This window comes from Pavona decussata, unplaced genomic scaffold (assembly GCF_977016875.1).
Source record: "Pavona decussata unplaced genomic scaffold, jaPavDecu1.1 SCAFFOLD_76, whole genome shotgun sequence".
Taxonomy (NCBI): Eukaryota; Metazoa; Cnidaria; class Anthozoa; order Scleractinia; family Agariciidae; genus Pavona; species Pavona decussata.
In genome coordinates this window covers 868,600-890,003 of record NW_028145494.1, presented here as the reverse complement: position 1 = coordinate 890,003, position 21,404 = coordinate 868,600, and the positions used below count along the sequence as shown (strand labels likewise).

Here is a 21,404-nt window from a genome sequence, read left to right as displayed (position 1 = left end):
AGGTGGGGTGGGGGGTCTGAAAAATATACAAGACTGATCGTTAGTGCGCAAGTATTTACGTATGTATCAGTCAATTAATAACTCATGACGAGTGTAATTATTTACTTGCATTTCAATTCCATTTTTTTTTTTTTGTCAAAAAATATTTAAAATTATATACGAGGCTCAACGTCCTCACGGCTGTAAACAAGCGACTTGTGATACAACGTCGGTGTATTTCCATGTAAAGACGTGTTAACGTATACTTCTTTACATCCTAGCACGAGAGAGGGAATCTTTGACAAGAGCAACACTTTCAAAAGAAAACTCTTATTGCCCTCTTACCTCGAGGACCGTATTTGAAAAGGTGTCGAGGTCAGTAGACGATACCGCAGATGTTACTGAGCAAGCGGGAAGTCTAAATTCGGTATTAAGCTGATCAGGAAAATTTTTGTTCAATTTTTTGTTATAACAGCTGAACAGTCCTAGGACGTTCCATGGTGCCCTCTGGGAGTCTTCGGGCAATCTTCGAAAGGTATCTGAAACTTGTAACGTCTCAATATCTTTCAAATTCTCCGAACGTTTCTGTGCACCTTCGGAAATTTTCGGAAGTTTTCGGGTGATCGATGGGAGGTCTTCAGGTGATCCCTGAACGGTTAACCTTCGTGGCGTGCACTGCAAAATTGCAAACAACAAGAGGGTACCATTCCACCACAGACCGGTCTGCTAAAGCTAATCCGTCTAGTCGTCACAGTCACTTGCTTCGCTGATTTTTCTCATGAGTTTGGAGGGTAAGAGCGTGAGTTCCATTCCAGAAGGTAATGGCAGACCGACTTCTATGTGAAGCGCGAGCGATTCGAGCCATTTTTCCAGATCACAAAACTCAGGTCTGTTTAAAAAAGATAAAAACAGATACAATAAGACAGACATACGAGTACTGTCCATCTCGCCTCAGAAACAGCTCTAAAATACAAAGAGAACTGGTCATAACAAGTTGTTCGAAGAGGTCCCACCTTGTCTGGGGTAGGGGGGTTATCAAAGACACCAGCTATCTCGTGAACATTACCAACAAAATTGTATTGGTTTAAAATTTGAGTTGACACAGAAATATTCAGCTTACAAGAGTCAGCGTTGCTAGATAAACAAGAAAAGTGAGGATTGAATCTCACTGTCATTTTTTACTGCTGGATGGAGGGGCGGTTATGCCCTAAGGACACCATCTTTGAGGTTGAGGAAGGGGGTTGGAGGTAGAGACCACCATATATTTTGCAGTTTCAGTGGTGGGTCCTGTTCGTGTAGTAGTTTTAACCACTTCCCTAAAACGTCCTGACTGCATGCGGTCAGTGTGCTTGGTCCAAGCACATGTTGAGAAAAAATTGACTACAGAAAAATGTGTTATTGCCAGAAATACGAGCTTGCCCACCACTCGCGGGCGTGAAATAGTGAAAATTGCAGTGGAACCATCGCCCTGTTGTCAATATGCATCACGAACTGTAAGTCAAGAGTTACCGCACCTTTTGTCAGGGTCAAGGTCACAACAGAGGAAAGCTATCCTGTAAAACAACTCCGGACAATTCGCGCAGAATTCTTGACGGAATTTCTTCTCGTCTAGACCAAAATCCTGCAAAGGAAAAAGAAGTGGTGACCAAACATCAAAGTACAGCCAAACATGAATACATGATTGGTCTACAGTCCTCCTCATACCCTCTTCTTCTGATAATTAGAGAGCTCACAAACAGGACGGCTGAAGGAAGGGGACGGGAAAATATGGTTGTGTGACCAAAACGACCCCTTAGTACCAATACATTTTGAGGCGACTTTCAACTTAAACTGGTCTTTTCCGATCTGTTGCAACCAACGTAAAAATTACGAGCCGTAGAAAGTTACAGAGTCGTGAATACTTGCCATCCCACCACATCAGCTGTCCTGTTGCACAAACTAACTAAGGATAAAACATCACAACTTACTGGTGTGCGAGGCATATAGTCTGGATCAGCTTTAACTCGCCCAATAATCTGTTAAGACAGCAAAGCCGATAGAAAAAAAAGTTTATTAAAACTGTTGTAACAACATTTGCTCAGCTACTAGTCACAGAGTAAAATAAGTAACCAACGCTGTTAACATGTGATCAGCATCAAATTTCTCCTTGTAATATCAATGTTCACTCAACCCCTGAAGTCGTGAGAATTTAGGATGTGATCACCCAACGTTAATTTAATTGATAGTTTAATAACTTCTCCCCAGTACTTTTATAAGAAAAGTATGGGGACAAGATAGGAGAATTCATTCTTTGATATTAGGGGTTAAAGGATTAAGGTCTGTTTACCCAGGCAATTTTTGATGGAATCATGGTTAAAAGAGACATTTTACCTCACACATTGTAATCCCAAATGAAAACACATCTACTTGTTCGTTGTAAGTCAAACCTAAAACAAAATGGACAAGAAATCAGAATTAAGTAAAATAACCGATTGATTGAGAACATTCAGCAAAAACACCCTAAGTTAGGCTAATTAAGGCAGTCAAGTTTTCTTCTCCAAAAAAGTACAAATATGAATGAAGTGATACATTACCGCTCAACATCTCAGGAGCCATCCAATAAGGACTTCCAACCACTGTATATCTGTCCATGAAAGCAACATTTCACAATGATTAGCAAAAACAACTTCTGTAAAACTGTAAGTTACATACTTCCTTTCCAAAGCCAGTAAAAACTAGTTCCAGAGTTTTGATACAAATAGATAGATAGATATTCGTTATTTAAACATCACAACAGTTATTGCTCTTGTTGTGCTGAAAAATGCTACAGAGCTTTGCAGAAGGATAATGACATTTACATGTTAACTGGAGAGCTCAAGTCTGGTTGAATAAAGTGCAAGTTCTATACAAACGCTCCTTGTGTGAACAGAGGATTTTCACCCAAGATTTTGTGGAACAATCGCTGAATGCCGATAATTATTGACAACAGTTGTCAACAGGGGATGGCAGGGTGCATAAAACCTCTAGCCAATGATGATCAGAGCCTAATTTCTCCTTACAATGTCACTACTTGATCAAACATAGAGGTTACGAGAATATAAGGAATGATCACCAAAGATGAAAGGTCTCGACTTTTAAACAAATTCTGCCAACTAGTAATGTAAGAAATAAAGAAAACCGTGCCTGTTGATGTCAGGGCTTAAGGGTTAAAATTATTATAGTTCATGAATAACCATGCAGTCGTGTTTTTTCCTCAGACAAGAAATTATCCAATTAAAAAAATATGGCTGTCAGAAAATCACCTCTTTTTGGGTGGAGGTGGCCTGTTTCCAGAAATGTAAAGTGGCTTGCGGCCAGGTGAAGGTGGCAGTGTTAACGACATGTGGTTGCTAGGTGATGCTGGGGTGTCTCTGACAACACGAGCCAAACCAAAGTCAGCTACAACTACTGACATCTCCCCTGAATTCTAAAAACAAGAGGGGTGAAGGAGGTCAGTGTCATGTAAAACCTTTCACTTGCAAAGACAACAGAAAGGAACTGTTGAGGAGCATTCACTTAAGGTGAATTTTTCCCCAGACTCAAACTTGTATGTAATATATCAAACACCAAGAAGATTGTTTCATCTGATTTCCAAATGCTGAGAAGTGCGTTGAAAAACAACGTGCAGCTGAGTGTTTTTAGCCAACTTCAAGGTGTTTGGAAATCTGAACACACTCAAGTGTGTAACATAGCTTCTCAAACTATTAATAATTCTTGGAGAATTTCTAAGTACACTTTCATCAAATTTTATGACAATATTAAGATCACATTTCCAAACCTCCCTCATGGTAGTGATTTCCTTTGTTTTGTTTTCTTAAATTATTATTGAGTTTGAGAAAGTATTTTAGAACAAAAATCAAACACAGGAAAGTACAGCTCAGCAGCTTTCATTTGAATGATCCTGTACGCTAGTATTCCATTCTCAGACTCAAAAAGTCACCTCATTTAGTATGATAAATACACAATTTTTTGACTGGTCATACTTAAGGATTGCATCCACAGAGTATAAAGTTAGAAACGCTTTGTACAGCACAGAGTGAACAAGAAAACAATGTTCAGTAGCCTTCCTGACTGATACTCTAAGATTTCATCCATATACTCAAAATTTACATCCACCTTGTACAGCATAATAAACAGCATCACAGGAAAGTACTGCTCACAATCTGTCGTTTGAATGGCTACACTGAATTATTTTACCCACAAACCAAAAAATTAAACTTACAGAACTCATTGCATGATTTTAAAAGTTCTATACTGGATGTGACATGTTGACAGGTGTCTTTTTATGGGGTGTCTACAGGTGTTTGTCAGATTAATTCTTGGAAATGCATTACGTACCTTGTCAGTTGCAACCAGGCAGTTCTTTGAATTCAGATCTCTGTGCATTACGTTCATTGAATGAAGGTAAGCCTAAAAACGGACATGCCACAATAAAAAAATTAATATTAAGTAAAACTGATGGTGAAAAGAGAAAATATAATATCCTCACAACCATGTTTCTCCTAGGCTAACTAATCTGGTGTTCTGAGGAAACATACTCTTGCCTTATGAGATAAAATGACAAAAATTGTTTTACACTTGCACTTGATACAAACAAAAAAATGCAGCGATGAGCTGCCACTACTCCCCTTTTACCCTGCTAGCAGGGTGTTTCTTTCTGGCAAGTTTTTTAGTATGCATGAAGTTGTTCACGTCTCTGGTATCTGACATAGTTGGTATGTTTAGCGTCCCTGAGAGAAGACTAAACAAGCCAACTACACGAAATACCAGAGATGCAAACAACTTTGTACATGCTAAAACCCTTGCCAGAGAGAAACGCTCTGCTAGCAGGGTCCTCCCCTTTGAGAAGGGAGGGGGATATTTGCAAATTTCCATTAGATTACTTACAGAGCAATTGCAAAATCACTGTATTGTAAATCTGTTTTAAAAATAAAACATTCATAGGTCCTAAGTCACTGGTACCTCTGAATGCTGGACAAATTGAGTTAATGAGATTTTATGGTTTGCAGATGGACAATAGTAATTGTCTACCTGACATAGGAAATTTAATCTCACCATTCCCGCTGCAATGTCTTTTGCAAACTTGATTCTCTGTAACCATGACAACTCTTTAGCCTAAGTGAGAAGAATGATAGTGGTAATGATATAATAGTGATGAGTAATCAATGCAATGCATGACTCGTACTACAGGCCTTGCATTAGGTTTTTAGATGTACTTCTCCACTCCAGTTTAGGTTAGAATCAACAATAAATGGAGAGGAGAGGGACAGCTCTAGAATAACTAATGTTGTGCCTATTACCTAGAATGGTAATGGTAAATATTGCACACACAAAAAAGGATTACTTCACTAATTTACTTGCATGAAAGATTAGCAGGAGAGATCTCACTAGCCATTAAACTTTCAGTTCACCAGTTTCAAACAAATTCAACTACACTTCTTTGTGCTCTCACCTTGTTTTTTAGAACTTGACGCAATGTACCTCCAGATATGTATTCTGTCAAAAGACATATTAAGTAGTTTTCAAAGATGTTTTCTGTTTCATGCACCTGACATGACAAAAATTCACGGTATTTTAATAAACTTGTATTTTACTCAGCAACAAGGCTGATGTTCATTTTTAAGTGGAGCACAGAGTCTCATTATTATGTTTGGCACAATTGCATCTCCAGTTGAGATTTGGTGATGTTTGTTATGTTTGCCTGTTTGGCTGCCTCCCTATTTTTTTGCTGGGGCTACATTTGGCTATGCAAAGCTGGTGATTGCATCTAGTTGATTGTACTGTAAAAGAAAACTGGAAATCTGATTTTAAAGTAAAACAAAATGGCAACTTTGAGGTGTCACTTGTAGTGGGAAATAGCCATTCAAAGGTTGATGTTACGCCAAAATGGATGAAGAAATCAATTTTACTTCTTGTGGGGTGTATCGAGCCATAACGATCATTTGACTAAATTAACTTAATACATATTTTTCAACATGTTTACGTAACTCACCAATAATTAAGTTAAGTATTTTGTCTCGGTACAAAATGCCAATAAATCTAAGTACATTTGGGTGATTCAAGCTTTTCAGTAATGCCACCTAAAAGATACAAGGACAATTTTTATTAGACATACCTTTATAACTCTTGCAAATCACACATAAATGTGTTTGGATTAGAAGTATAAAAAGTTCCAAGGTTTCCAGGAATAATAGAATGAAAGTTAAACCGAATAAGTGCATTTAGACTAATATTTGGGCAATAAATGCAGGGAAACGGTGGTTTGTTTCAGTAATATTTCGATATAATTCTATATCATCGTCAGACTAGGTGACAATGCGGTAGCTAAAGTTTAAATACTAAAAGGGTGGTAAATTAGCATCAATAGGCACGTGAGAATGGTAGTTGAAGGCGATGGACGTGTATTTTTCTGCTCTGTGACTTATGTTAAAAACTATGCGATTCTAAGAGGTTTTTTCAGCTTTACATCTGCTGCAATTATGAATGAAGACCTGGATAACATGGATTCAAATGAAAGAAGGCCTACGCGTAAAAGACAACGTGATAATGGCTCTCAAACTGACGAGGAATCTATCGTGGACAGCGGCCATTGTTGCGACGCCTCGATGAACATGCAGAGAATGGAGGCCAAAATCGATCAACTTTTGGCCTTACTGCCCGAATTTGAAGCTCTGAAAACCCGTTTAACAGAGGTAGAACTTGAAAACAAGGAATTGAGAAATACGTTGGATTTTAATGGAAGAGAGCTAGCTGAATTGAAAGCTACTGTGGCCTACACGTGCTCCCAGATAGCAGTAAACCGAGAGGATCAAAAGAAGCTGAAGGCTGAAGTCCATAAGCAAAAATGCCGGAATATCAAATTGGAGGCGTACACACGTAGAGAGAATATAAAGATCTTCAACCTTCCGGAAATTAGAGGTGAGACACCCAGTCATACAGAAGAATTAGTAAGATCAATGTTTGAAGAAAAAATGAATATCTCGAAAGAAGATGTAGATGACATCCAATTTGAGCGTGTCCACCGTTTGCCGACTCGCAAAAACTCCGTTAATCCTGCCAAGCCTCGACCAGTAATTGCTAAATTCAGCTTTTACCAAGATAAACAGTTTGTTTGGTCTTCAGTCAAAAATTTGGAAAATACTGGAATTGGACTTTCTAATGATTATCCCAAAGAAATAGATGACATTCATGGAAAGTTATACCCGGTTCTGAAAAATGCTAAGCGAGAGAAACAACAAGCCTTCTCCAAGGTTGACAAATTAATAATAAATGGTCAAGTTTACAGAGGAAAGGAAACAGAAAATCTTCCCTACTACGGTGAAATAATGAGCAGTGCTCACGCAGATGGAGAGCTGTAGTGACTAAATGCGCGCCAGATGTTTGATTTCTGTATCTGTGTCTACTTTTTTTGTATTTTACTCAGTTCGTTTAATTAGTGTCGTGCCATTCTCGCTTTTGTTAGTTGTACTTATTTTTAGGTGGAGTCTGTTCTATCAAGTGTTCAGGTTTAGTTGCATCTGTGAGGCATTTTTTTTTGGTATCTTATTTGTTTTTGATCTTTCAACGTCCCCTGGTCTATGTTTTTGGATTTGCATTTACATTTACCACTTCGAATACTTCATTAGCACTTTTCCCTTTTTTTCCTTCTTCTGCGGTCTCATTAGTAATACCTTTGGGATTATAAAATGACTGAGGCGCTCAAATTACTATCGCTAAATGTAAGGGGCATAAGTAACTTTAAAAAAAGTCTTACTCTTCAAGATGTTTTATTTGGAATTATAACTAAACCATGCCCTTTACTTAACCTACTGAATTATTTTATAATAATTGGGAAACTGTTTCTATGGGACTGCAGAAGAACCCAGATTCGACCCAAAATCCAAGGATTTCAAAGTAAAATAGTCATAAAATATGAAACCGAAAGAAAGATCAATAACACAAAATTCTTTAAGAAAAAGTGGGTACTATCCCCAGTTTAATGAGAAGTACTTTTGTGTGGTATTTTCATTCATAAGTGCAACTGTAACCTATTGTAAGTCTCTTTTTTCTTCTTACTTCGGTAGTAACAACTTTTAATTTAATTTTAATATTGCAACTATGGTGTAACTGTATATTGTAAGTGTTAGTAGAAGTATTTAAGTATTGTTTCTATTATGATAGTATTAGTAGTAAATTTGAGTGAATTGTAATTCATTGTAAGTCTAAAAAATAGTCATACCTTGTCAGTAGAAGAATTTAATTTAATATTGTAACTATTATTATTATTATTATTATTATTATTATTACTTTTTTGTAATTTAGGTTAGTATCCTAAGTTGGTATGGTTAGTATTGTAAGTAAAGTTTAGTATTCTATAGTAAATAAAAAAAAAAAAAAAAAAAAAAGGCACGTGAGAATGAAATAAGTACAAAACAAAAAGAGGAAAACTGTCATGAGAATAAGCAGAGTTCTCTGCTGGCCTTCAAGCCATTGTTCAAGGATGGCGATGAACGTTTTATGTGATAGGCTTCTTTGTATAGAAGGAGGTTCCAATTGTCGTCACTGTCAATTATCTGTTTCCAGGAATGCTAATCCATTCAGTTAATATTTTATTGTTTACCTCTTTCAAAAAGCCAGAGCTTGTCTCCTCATCATAACGCAAGATTTCCTTCAACACCATAACCTGGCCTGTCTCTCTATGAGTTACCTGGACAAGAAGGAAAAAAGGGTTCTCAGGAGTTTTTATTAGAAGCTGGGACCCATGCACTGGCACCTATTTACTCTGAACATGGCACCTGCCTTTGGAGAGATTTAAAGCCAGTCTAAACAAGAAATCTTAGTGAGTAGTGCACATCTATTCACAATTATACTTCATAATTATAAAGAACTGTCCTACCACAAAAAATTGATGAAACCTAAGGGTTCTTGCCTACATAACTGAGTTAATGCTTCCAGTATACAGGGCGTATGTCAAATACAAGACCAGTAAATAACCTGGGCCTGGTTGTTCAAAAGCTGATTGACGTTAATCCACGATTAAAAGCTAATCAAGGTTTTCTGCTAGCTCATAAAAAATGTTTTTAAGCTCTAATGTTAAGCTAGTGGTAAAGAAAAGTCAGTGTCAAAACAGAGGGACAAAAATCTTTTTGAAAAATCTTTATTGTTGTGTAATTAAACTCTAACCAAAGTTCCTGTTAATCCAGGATTTGCTTAATCAGGCTTTGAACAACTGGGAGCTGGCTAGTTCAAAACAACTAACAAGTCAGTAATGGAGTGCCGACTGGTGTGAACAAGGTCAGGGTTCAACTCCTTGTGCAAATTAAGATTTTCTCTTAGTTTATAGTATGCTTATGAGTAAAAACTGAAAACAGTTTATAAGAGGGATTTAGAATTGCACTCAATTGGCAAACAGCAAGCGTGAGATTTGTGTTAAAGTTTTCTTTAAAATATGAGCACATTGATGAGAATAGTGCAAAATAACTCTGGACATTTATGCTTATGCTAATTCTAAAGCTCTCTATTGAATTTGTGACCAAGGTTAGCTTTAATTTTATTAACTTTCTTCTTACGTGGACTAACATACACAAAGTCCAAGTACCTTTCTAACTTGTCCAAAAAAGCCTCGTCCAATAACATCTCCCATTACCAAATCACATGGCCTGAATACTCTAAGAAGGAACAGAATCAACACTTTGTTATTTTAAAAAAGTGTAGTCAGAGCAGTTTCCAATAGTAGAGTGTTGTACGAACTAATCACAATAAAATTGATAAATTCAATGAAATTAGCCACTGAGAATTCAGAGAAAATGCAGCTGTACACATAAATGGCATCAAGAATGGGAACAAAATGAGTAAGTAACTCATGATTAGTTCTAGTTTGCAAAAAAACAGTCCCAAATTAGGGTATGGAAGGGGTTTTGTGTGATCCAAAAAGTTCCCAAAATTGAATGCAATGACAGTGAAAAGTTGCTACCCTTGCTTGCTAGCCATGTTCTTTTGAAAACAATTTTTTTAACATTGGTACATTTTTAGCAAAATTACAAAATTAGTCTTTGATTCTAGATCAAAACAACCCCCACCTTCCCCCGTCCCCTTCATCAGACCCTGCCAAATGCTCCCAGAACTCAAGGCTCCTGAAGCTAGTGTCCAGACTGCCACAGCTCTTGTATTAAGGAACAAAGCATGAACTGAAATCATACCTATTTGAAACAGTCTCTTCCTTGAATGACTGAGCTCTGTGAATTGGTGATCGCACTCGCAGTGTATCAGAGCACGAGTTGCTATTTGACCAAAACAAAAACAAAAATAATCATTGACTCAGCCTTATTGCATCAACGCACAAAACACCATAAAAATTGCAATGTGTAATGGCAATTTTAATGTATTTTATAAAACTCATTTTTCATAGAATACTATAAATTCATAATTAACTTCACAACACAACAACTGAGGAGGGGTTAGATTGGGCACACCACACTCTCACAATATTAACTCTTTCAGAGTTTTTTCCAGAAAATATATTGGTTTCTGAGGGCCTAGCAGGCCCATGGCTTTTTTATGAAAGGGGCACCCTAGATCGATATTTCAACTTCTCACACTGAAGATAAGAATTAATGATAGATAATTTGTTGGAAAGGTGTAAAATTGATATTCTGAGATTTGGAGATTTTCATGAGTTGCTTTGACAGTAGATTAAATGTGTGGTATAACACGTCAAATCTCTTTGTAATACAGACATAGCCTTCCTTAGTACAAATTTTACACATCACAATATTTTTATCTGTGTTAATCAGTCACGCAATGTCATCCGCTACTGCTGTTTATTCTGCTGTACAAGGAGCATGGTTATAACTTTTGTGTCTGTGAATGAAAAATCCTTAAGCATGACCATTCAAATGAAAGCTATTGAGCAGTAATTTGCCGAGGAGCTGTTCATTATGCTGTACAACATGGATGGTTCTATCTTTTGAATCTGTGGAAGGAATCCTAAAGCGTGACCATTCAAGTGAAAGCTAATAAGCTGATAAGCTAATTAGCTAATAACCTTCCCTTTAGCTGTTAAGTTTTCAGCATATATACGTGTATTTTCACACAAAAATATTGAGATGTTTTGCTCATTTTTTGCTGGGGCACTCTTGAGAGGTCAGCTTGTTATATTGGTGTATGGATCATAACAGTCATTATACTATGAGGTCAAGTGATTTGGCTTGATGTTGATCAAGACTATATGAGCATGAGTGAAACACTTAAAACTTAACTGTTGACAATATATATTTCGAGACTGATCCTTTCAGCGACTACAACTAAACATATATTGATCCTCCCTACCTACATTTACCTTAGTTTACTAATAATAATAATAATAATAATAATAATAATAATAATAATAATAATAATAGCGATGATGATGATGAGGATAATAATCAATGCAAACTCATGTTTTGTATTGGTGTTAACAGTTGTGATTCATACAAATTAATATTTAAATGTCACTTCTTCAACTTTCTTCGTGATGTTAATATTCACCAACAATACAATGCCACTCTTGCAAACAAATACAAATTACTTCATATTGCTAAACTCCTTCCAGAAAATTTAGAATTTCAGGTTTCTACTGATGTCTCTTAACTTAAGATAATCGTGCCATAACTTTCTTTCTTTTTTTTTTTCAATACATAATCTCAGTTTTTTAATACTGAAACAAACTAAGTAAGCACATGCCAGTATGTATTGTTCTACCATTTTCAGTAACATTATTGTACAGTTATGTGGGTGTATTGTGATTGTTTTCAGTGTAGCAGAGTTTCATAGTATTTTACACAGTACATTACATTTTACAACACCTGGACAAGCTAGATTGAAAAAATTTCAGTTCAGTTAAAAATGAAACTGCATTCATTATCATCACCATCATCATCATCATCATCATCATGATCATCATCAGACAACTGTGGTCTTGAAGGAAGGAGGAAGATAGGACGTCCGCACATACTGTATTCCCAGTATGTTGAAACCCTCCTGAGAGATATTGAAGGGATGCTGGAGCCAAGCCAAATTGTTTTGCTTGCCCAAGGTCATTGCAGGCCACCTGCTCTGCAGCCGACAACAATGAGTCTTGAAGAAATACAAGACTGATATTTACTCTAACTTAAACGAGATAAATGTTTTGGCCATCACAGAAATCTTTTTGGTATAATCAAAAGAAAAACAGCATACAGCTGTTCACACTATACTAGATGGATTCAAGCCTTATGATGCCACAAATTGATAATTAAAGATTGTTCTTGTGTAAGGAGTGGTACAAGCACTTTCATGTAAAAAGTGTTCTACTTTCAACATTGGACTGGAGTAGTGGCACTCCGGCATAAAAATTGAGCGGAGTATTATTTACATCCTATGTACAAAAAAAGGCATTCAGTACTGTCTTCACCCAAGTACAAAAACTAACTAGTGCAAAAAAGCCTAGATTGCCTAAAGTTTATTTTCCAAAGTATAAAAGATTACAGTACCTGCGAGGAAGTGAATTTGATCGCATGGCGGGTTTTGTGGTCTTCTTTCCATCCAATATCACTTCACCATTGTGAGCAGAGTAGTTTTCTGTTGACACTGACGGAACACGCTGCTGCATTTGCCTTCGCGAGAAAAGCGAAATGGACCTGGTACGGAAGCTATTTGCATCATTTTGTGAGTCTGATTCACTATCAGAATCAAAACTGTGTTTTATACTCAATTTAGGCTTAAGTTGAAGCCCACTTGCATTTCGTTCTATTGTGATTTGGGTGATTTCGTCAGGTTGAGTTGTCAAAATAGCAGCAACCTAGTGAAACAACAAACACAATTTAGACAACATCAACAATTCTTAAGGATAGTGCCCACAACTACAGATTTATTTTTGTGCAGTTTATGACTATGCTGGAAAAGCAGATCTTAGCAAGGGCTTTTGAAATCCAAAAACAAAATTGGGGGTAAATATGCATTTTTTAGAGATAATTAAGCAACAAAAATTCTAAAAAGCGCCAAAATACAAAGCAATGTATGAAGCTCAATTCTCTGAAAAATGCATGGTTTTAAACCCCTAACATTCTTTTCAGATTCCAATAACCCTTGCCAAGCCCGGCTGCTTTTCCTGCGTAGTTATTAACCGCACAAAAATGTCTCTGTTTTAGCAGGCACTGCCATTAAGAAACACCACTTTTTTGGAACATTTAAGATGGGCAGTATGTCTGCACAATAGCTAAAGGAGGCACAGGGCTAATACAGGGCTGTCATTTAGTTTTGAGTCATCTCCTGCTTTGGTCTTCACACCAGCACAAGTTCACCCATAACATCACAACCCATTCCAGGTTACACAGCTGTAGCTGGGACACTTTCCAACCAAAATTTTGGTTGGAAATTTTGGAAATTTTCCGTGTCAAATGGAAAGGCTTTTCTCCCTTTGTTGCAAACTTGAAATCTCATTGGTAAATTAAAAACTTACAAAACATTGCCAGAAACAACAAACTGGAGACGGGAATTTTTGTGCAAATGAAACAGTAGTTTCCGTTCTGTCTGGTTGGAACAGAAAAAGTGGAGTACCTCCAAAGGTTGCACATGTCCATTTGCTCCCAGAAATGTTCATTTGATCCTCGTGTTCATTTGCATTTCAACTGCAGGGCTTCTGATAATTCGCGGGAAAAAAAGTCAAATTTCGCTGGATTTTTGGAGACAAATTCGCGGAGAAAACGGCCGATTTCGCGGGAATTTTCAGGGCAAATTTCGCCGAAAAACAAAGAGGAAAGCCAAGAAGATAATTCCAGAAAAAAGAGATATATTGGACAGGGCTTCTGATAATTCGCGGGAAAAAAAGTCAAATTTCGCGGGATTTTTGGACACAAATTCGCGGAGAAAACTGCCGATTTCGCAGGAATTTCTTGGAAATTTTCGGGGCAAACTTCGCCAAAAAACAAAGAAGAAAGCCAAGAAGAAGGATTCCAGAAAAAAAAGATATATTGGAAGGATGTCAAATTCAGGGCAAGAAAGAAAACACAAAAGTTCATCCAACACAGTTCTCAAGGCAATTGTACTTGTTTCGAGCTACAAGAAAAACATAAGCTTTACCGAAACGCCCAGCCGGTTAACCTCCATTTTCAGCTGCAATTTAGAGCCAAACACAGCAACGCAATAAATTTCTTTTCTCTCCTTGGTCTCTTGTGTTGCTTTGCAGTTTACAAGGCAAGATTGTTCGTGATCGAAGGTTCAAATCCATTTGTGAAGTCAAAACATTGTTGTGTCTTCGATCGTGCCCTGCACGTACAATTAAACATGTGCCTGCATTACTACAGACAGCAGTTTCCTTTCCCACTCCGTATAGTGTCACCGAAAAGCCTTCTCATTTCTTGTGCCCAGTTTTTCGCAACGTTAATCTAAGAATGCCTGGTAGTTATGGTATGTTATGTTTACTCGTGGCAGTGACGAAATATTTCAAGATAAATTTGCATTTATGGAAAGTAAACAGCCCCAGTAGCCAAGATAAGTTTCAAATATGTTGTAACGACATGTATTTGGTAGGATTTTTAACGAATTTCGCGGTAATACGCGTTTTTTTGTGAATTTTGCGGGATTCGGGGGATATACCTGAATTTCGCGGCTCCGCAACCGTGCGAAATATCAGAAGCCCTGCAACTGGCTGAATGAATAATTTGAACAAAATGGAAAGTGCACCAGGTGTAACAGGTTATGATCCTTAATAACAGCCTTGCTACAATATTTATTATCTGGATGTTTGTGATTTTTTACCCACAGATATCAGATTATCTGGACATGTGATAATCCAGTATTTATTTATGAACACACAAGGCAAGAGAGAGACAATACCAAGTACAGTCGACTCCCAATAACTAGAACCTTCAAGGGAAATTGAAAAAGGTTCATGTTATCGGGAGTTTGAGTTATCGAGGGTAAAATTTTATAGAAAATGACCTGAAAGGAAAGGAAAATTGATTCGAGTTTAGCACGAGGTTCAAGTTTACTTATCAGGAGTTGACTTTAGTTAATGTTTATTGTCTGACTATTGGACAACAAACCGTGCTCCACAAATGTTCTCCTTAAAGGATATACTATACAGAGACCAGCCTGCAAGGCTGGGAAGAGGAGGGTACTGTAAAAATGTTAATGTAAGGGTGTGCTGCCAGGGCTCTGAAACCCTTACCGTAAACTAGACCAAGTTCAGATGCATTTTGCAACCCTATACTAGACTAAAGACCAAAAATCCCTCCCCTATCCCAGCCTCCCTATTTTCCAGAAACCCAGTCACTATCACAGTCCAACCAAAACAAAATCTTCTACGTGTACAACAACAACTAAAACATGTTTTTAAGTGTCAGTTCCCAAGAAAACTAGTCTAGACTGAATTTCTTACAAGCAATAATTTTTATCAATCACTTTCCTGGAAAATGATACTCTATTCTAGAAAACAAAAACTCTCAGATTTCTATACCTTATCCCAAACTAAAGTGCCTAAGAACCGTACCCTTCACCATGATACATACCCATATAGCTTATATATGGGAGTACCCACTTCCCACCCTGAGGCCTGCAAGGCACCAAACTTCTGTTACTTTGATCAAAAGCCTGGTTAAATTTTTACCGTAAAAAATGTTGCTGCTTTACTTACCCGATCTATGTTATTTGGTGACACAACAACTCTGTTGACCTCCAGCACTAGGTCACCTGCCTTTAATTCATGCATCTTATGAGTTGTCTGCTTTGAGCTTGAATTGTACCTTTTGATGAAAAAATAAACAGGATTTTTTACTTGAAAAAAAAAAAAAAAAAGTAGGATAAAACTTCCACCAATTTGTGACATAATTATCGACACCATGAATGATCAAACAACACCTGTTGCCTTGGTAAAATTATTGTTAGTTTAACCTTTAGGAAAGAGGTATTTTAAACCTAGTTTTCTTAACATTTTAAGCCCAAGAACAAACAAGGAACTACCTTGATGCCTTTTTTGCTGTTGTTAAATTGTGCCAATTTTTAAATACAGTTGAACTTCCATGTGCAACCACCTCTCTTAAGCAACCACCTATCTAAAACACCTAAAACCTTCCAGGGGAGGGGGAAAGATATTTTCTGGAACAACACAAGGTGCAGTTAAGTCACTGGGGGTTATCTTAAATAAACCCTGCCTTTTTGCATGAACACTTTTTTTATTTTAACTTGTGGCACATAGATGGCTGAGAGGGCAGGCATGATACAGTTCCAAGTTGGCTTGATAGCTCAATAATATTGGTAGAGCACTGCAGTATCACAGAGGTCATCAGTTTGAATCCCATTCAAGCCTGAATTGTTTCTAGGATTTCTTTTCACATCTACTAAGCTGCGTACATAACTGTGATGATCATTCACTTATTCATTAAATTAGTTTTAATTAAACATCTGTTGCTATTAGTTGATGAGGAGACCTGATCATAACCAGCAATTTACCAAAACCAAAAATTACCCTTTGATGACGATTGATCGATGTGGTTCTTTTCCAGCTCCACTAGACTGTGAAGGCCTGCTTCTTTCACTCTTAATGACTTCTATTTCAATCTTCTGTGCCTCTAGTTCAGAAGCTGTTAGATGAAGGTGATGGACTGCATGCAAAGACGTACTCCACCAAGGCTGTTCCAGCTCCTTTTGGTAGCACAAGAAACTGTAGCCACGACAACAAATAAAATATGCTGTTATTGCATGATGCCTTTTGTGATTCAATATAAAAAATAATATTATTACTGAGATCAGACCTTTGAGATTGGTTAATTACTCCTAATAGTCTATTTAAAATGATCTAATTGTAGACAGGCAAGAAGGAGATAGTTCTGGCATTACCTCTTCAAAACTCTCCCACTCAAGTAGTCAGATCCTTAGTCATGAAAGGAAGTAACTTTTCAGTTTGTGGATGAGATTGTTAAGTGTAATCATTCGAATGAAAGCTCTCAAGTAGTACAGGTACTACTACTATCTACAAGGTGGTAAAGCTTTATAGTTGATTAATCCACAGATTTTATTACTTTTTAATATGTATTTAACACTACACATACACATTAAATATGTATTTAATTATGTAAAGTTTACTGAACTTGCAGGTGAAGTGTAAGAATAGACTGGAGAAAAGGGTGTGGATAGATCCATGTTAATATCTACTTGGAGAGGGGGGATGGGGGGGGGGGGGGGAAGTGAATCTTGACAGTAAATGGTAACCATTTTGGACCATTTTATTGTGAATTCCTAACTGGTGAATTGCTTGATAGAAAAAATACCTGAATTTCAAAACTTGTCATTGCATGCATAGAACAAGTGCAGTGGTCTCAAACTGCACATTACAAAGTTATGTACAAAGTCATGTGGTTATAAACACCCTTCACAATAATTGTGTATATTAAAGTATATTAAAGTCAGGTCCAATTATTGGACCTGACTTTAATATACAAAATGGTACATCATTTAAGTTTTGGATACTATTTTCCTGTTCTAGTCACATGACTTCCGGTTGAAACTTAAAAATCAATGTTCCTCAATAGTACAAACATAGCCAAGAGTTGGAGTTTCCAAAATATCGTGGTTAGAAACCTTCCTTATCAACGACATGATAGCGAGGACTGTCCTGCCCTTAACTGTAGAAACACAACATAGTCGAATAGATTTACAGTCTATTTAAGATGTCTGAACACAGTTTTCGCCGGTTTCAGTTAGTGACGCTATTAAGCGCACACTAGGGTTGTGGTACGCAAATATGGCGGTCGATAAAGTGATCCCTCAATTTCACATGAAATGGATAATAAAGTTAAGTTTTGTTCTTAAATAACTAAGTTTCTCGTTTCTGAACTCTTTTTCTTTTCTTTCCGAGCAAAAAAGTCACTCACGAAGACCTTTTGCATTCTTTTCGCCTTTGCTGTGAACCCCAATTAAAGCCACGCATGCGCATTTGACCAAAAATTTGTGAATGGTTGTTTTCGTGGAAATGAACTGTTTTCTAAGGAACTGCTCATTAGAATTTCGTGACATTTGGCATGAAAATAGTTCCCTAAAAGCGTAACTCGCCTACTAAGAGAAACCTAAATCTAACAGAGGGTATCTTCACAAAACATTAAAATGCAAAATCAATATTTACAGGAGATCTCTCTGTTAAAATTACATGAAAGTAATGCAACTGTGTCAGTGTTTTGTGAGTTTTTCTGGATACAAAAAATGGAAAAAATCTAATGAGTGCATTTTCTAAAAATAAAGGAAACCTACTATTTATGGACGTTTAATAGTTCGTTGCGTTGCCATGGAAAAAGTACTTAGCTCAACAAGATGTACCAAAATACATTCCTTCTTAGTTAGTCTTACAATATGCCTATTTTGGGCGTCCAGAAGTACAAAATTTCCAAATAATGTCTTCTAACACCTGTTCGATAGAAAACTGTATTCGGCCACCTTAAAGACTTCAAATGGTAGTCCACAGAGACAAAACATGCACAGTATTTAATTACATGAGTTAAAAAAATTTTTTTTTGTCAAATTGTATATCACATGATTCCATGACGAGATGACCAAATTCGCTGTACAGTATGGGGACACTCTCCAGATTGAATTGGAATTTGCAAATGCTGGTTTTTGAGGAGAGGAGAAAACTGGAGTACCTGGAGAAAAACCTCTCGGAGCAAGGACAAGAACCAACAACAAACTCAACCCACATACACGTATGATGCCAAGTATGGAAATCGAACCTGAGCCATATTGGTGAGAGGTGAGTTACAAGTCTCACCACTGCACCATCCCTGCTCCAAAAACAACTTAATGAAAAATAAGGAACAAAGCAGTTTGCAACTTGTAACAAGTACTGCAGAGAATTGGAAATACAATTGACTCCCGATAACTCGAACCTTCAAGGGAAATTGAAAGAGGTTCGAGTTATCGGGAGTTCGAGTTAGCGAGGGTAAAATTATATAGAAAATGACCAGAAAGGAAAGGAAAATTGGTTCGAGTTAGCGCAGGGTTCGAATTAGCGAGGGTTCGAGTTATCGGGAGTCGACTGTATTGAAACCTGGGCCTGGTTGTTTGAAAGCCGATTAAACCCTAATCCATGATTAAAAGTTAATCAATGTTTTCATCTCGCTCATTTAAAATGGCTTAAAAGGCTAATTTCGAGCTAAAGGTTAAGAAAAGTCTAAAGCAAAACTGAGGGACAAAAATCTTTTGGCAGAATCTTTATTGGTTATTAATTAAACTGGCATCAAAGTTCACATTAATCTGGGATTAGCTTAACTGGGCGACGGGCAGGATGTTCTAATTTCCCTACTGACTTCTAGTTTGCAGAAAACCAAAAAGGCAGATTCGTAAAGACCCATGCTACCTTTTGATCTTATTGCATAAGTTTATGGTTTTGATCTGACTACATAAAATTAATAAATATTTAAATGGCTGAGTGAACAAATCACTTACCAAACAAGTCTGTGTCTCTCTAGAAGAACATAGTCATCTTCCTCTCCAAGGAACTGTTTACACCTTCCACAGGAAAAACACTCTGTATGAAATTTAAGATCAGCTGCAACCTGAAATGTAGAAAATGTACATCACTGTGTTACTTTCTATTCTCAGTTAAGAGGGTAGTATCGTGCGCAACCATGATCCTACCAGCACATGATGTTTGTCACTTGAACCTATGGAGATTTTAAAGGCATATAAATAGCAACTTTTTGCATTTTAAGTGACAGAACAATTATCCTTGTACAATTTTTTACAACTTTTTTTGAATTTTTTCAGCTGTCATGCAGATACAGAAAAAATGTAATTCCAGTATAGAGAGCTTAGTTACTTGACAAATATCATCAACTTTGCCAAAACTTGACGGTGCAAAACAAGTCTATCCTGGTACACATCTGTTCCAGATGTACATAATTTGTTGTTTTTGGAGTGTAAATTCACACCAGTATCATCTTATCACGTACAATCGCTCAATTTGGTTGTTGAATAAAATCAGTATTCACAATTAATAATTAATTATAATAACCTTCTTGTACCAGCATGAAACTTGTACCTGTATGAAAATCAGTGCTGCAAAATTGCTATGTTGTATTGAAATGACACTACTTCTGATTTGAATGAACAACTGTAGTACTGAACAAAAAGTACATGTTAAGGGAAATGGAACGTCGCTATATCTTGTTCAATATTAACATACAATATTAAACTGTTAAAACTAAAAATAATAATTCTTACATGAAATCTATTTTCACATATAAACAATGATGTATGTTTAGACACCTCCGATCGATGAGGTCCTTGAAAGTTAACAAACATTAAATCGAATAAGAAAAGCGGCCACTTTTATGACTTGCTTTACAAAGTGTTCCGACAAATGCAAATCCTTTACTAAAGTGAGCCAATATTTGTAACCTCCTGAAAAACAGCACAGAGTGCTAAATTCGTAATTTAACTAACGTAGGCGTAACTTGTTTCACAATATATATTAGAGACGTCACAGGGAGACGGCAAATTTAGATGCAAATTATGTCCCCAAAATTTCAAAATGTATACAAGCTAAAAAGTGTATAAAACCTTGCAATTCAATTAATGCATCCAATTGTAGTTTTGGAATGCGCGTTAACAACCAAGGAACAACTTTTGCCAAACTGACCAATCTGAATTATCTGCGGTAAAGGCGTAACATGCTTAATTGATACAATGCACAATCTATTTATGACACATACCATTACTGGCCCTGTGATGTTGTTCTCGCATGTGTGACAAGTCGATCGAAATTTCGCTGCGTAGTCCTTCTTGCAGTAGAGCGTGCTTCCGCGAGCATAGTACTTGGATGACAGAGCGCTGTTACACTCAGAACACCTATGACAAAAACACAAAGGTACGCGAGGGCAAAGGACACCAAACCCAAACAAAATGGAATAAATAACATATTTGCGGCTACAAAAGGGGAAAAGCTTCTAAGCTTATTAAGCAAAGCTTACTTGAAACAACAACGATGCCATTTCCCACACAAGGCCTGTATGGGCAGCTCTTCTTCTTTTAACGGATTCCCGCAAAAAAGACAGTTGACACCTTTTCAAGAGAAACAAGACAAACAAGGTAATTTTAATAGGCAAGTGAAGAGTTATTGATTCAATAAATTTTCTACCTGACATTTCGTTCGACTGCCCAATCTCCTCTGCAGACCTCCCACCGACTGTTCCTACATTTTCGTCATTTTGCATAACAGCACCTTTTAGTGGCGATGTAGCCCGGCCTTAATCTGAAGGCGTGGCTGCAATGTTGCTGTGTCACACAACAGTTGTGGGCCGGGGATTTTGAAATTGCGCCGCTGATTTTTTAGGATTTCGTTCCTTGACCACCTTTCTGCCACAAACGAGCAACAATTTTAAGGATGTTATTACTGTTGCATGTTCTAATTTAACCGCAGT

The 21,404-nt window shown here is 37.0% G+C and overlaps 1 protein-coding gene across 1 annotated transcript; it reads right to left on the bottom strand.

Moving 5' to 3' along the window:
• Positions 1 to 94: 94 nt before the first annotated feature.
• On the bottom strand, positions 95 to 21,351 carry LOC146476513 (LIM domain kinase 1-like). The gene is made up of 20 exons (XM_085114386.1): positions 21,122 to 21,351; positions 20,955 to 21,045; positions 20,697 to 20,832; positions 19,429 to 19,538; positions 16,460 to 16,654; positions 15,629 to 15,737; positions 12,486 to 12,793; positions 10,176 to 10,256; positions 9,575 to 9,644; positions 8,597 to 8,683; positions 5,990 to 6,077; positions 5,450 to 5,493; positions 5,053 to 5,112; positions 4,336 to 4,407; positions 3,261 to 3,424; positions 2,553 to 2,602; positions 2,350 to 2,405; positions 1,947 to 1,994; positions 1,494 to 1,600; positions 95 to 868 (listed from the first exon to the last, which is right to left on the bottom strand). The coding sequence occupies exons 1-20, from the start codon at positions 21,195 to 21,197 to the stop codon at positions 721 to 723; spliced, it is 2,100 nt and encodes a 699-aa protein (XP_084970512.1). The 5' UTR covers positions 21,198 to 21,351; the 3' UTR covers positions 95 to 720.
• Positions 21,352 to 21,404: the final 53 nt, after the last annotated feature.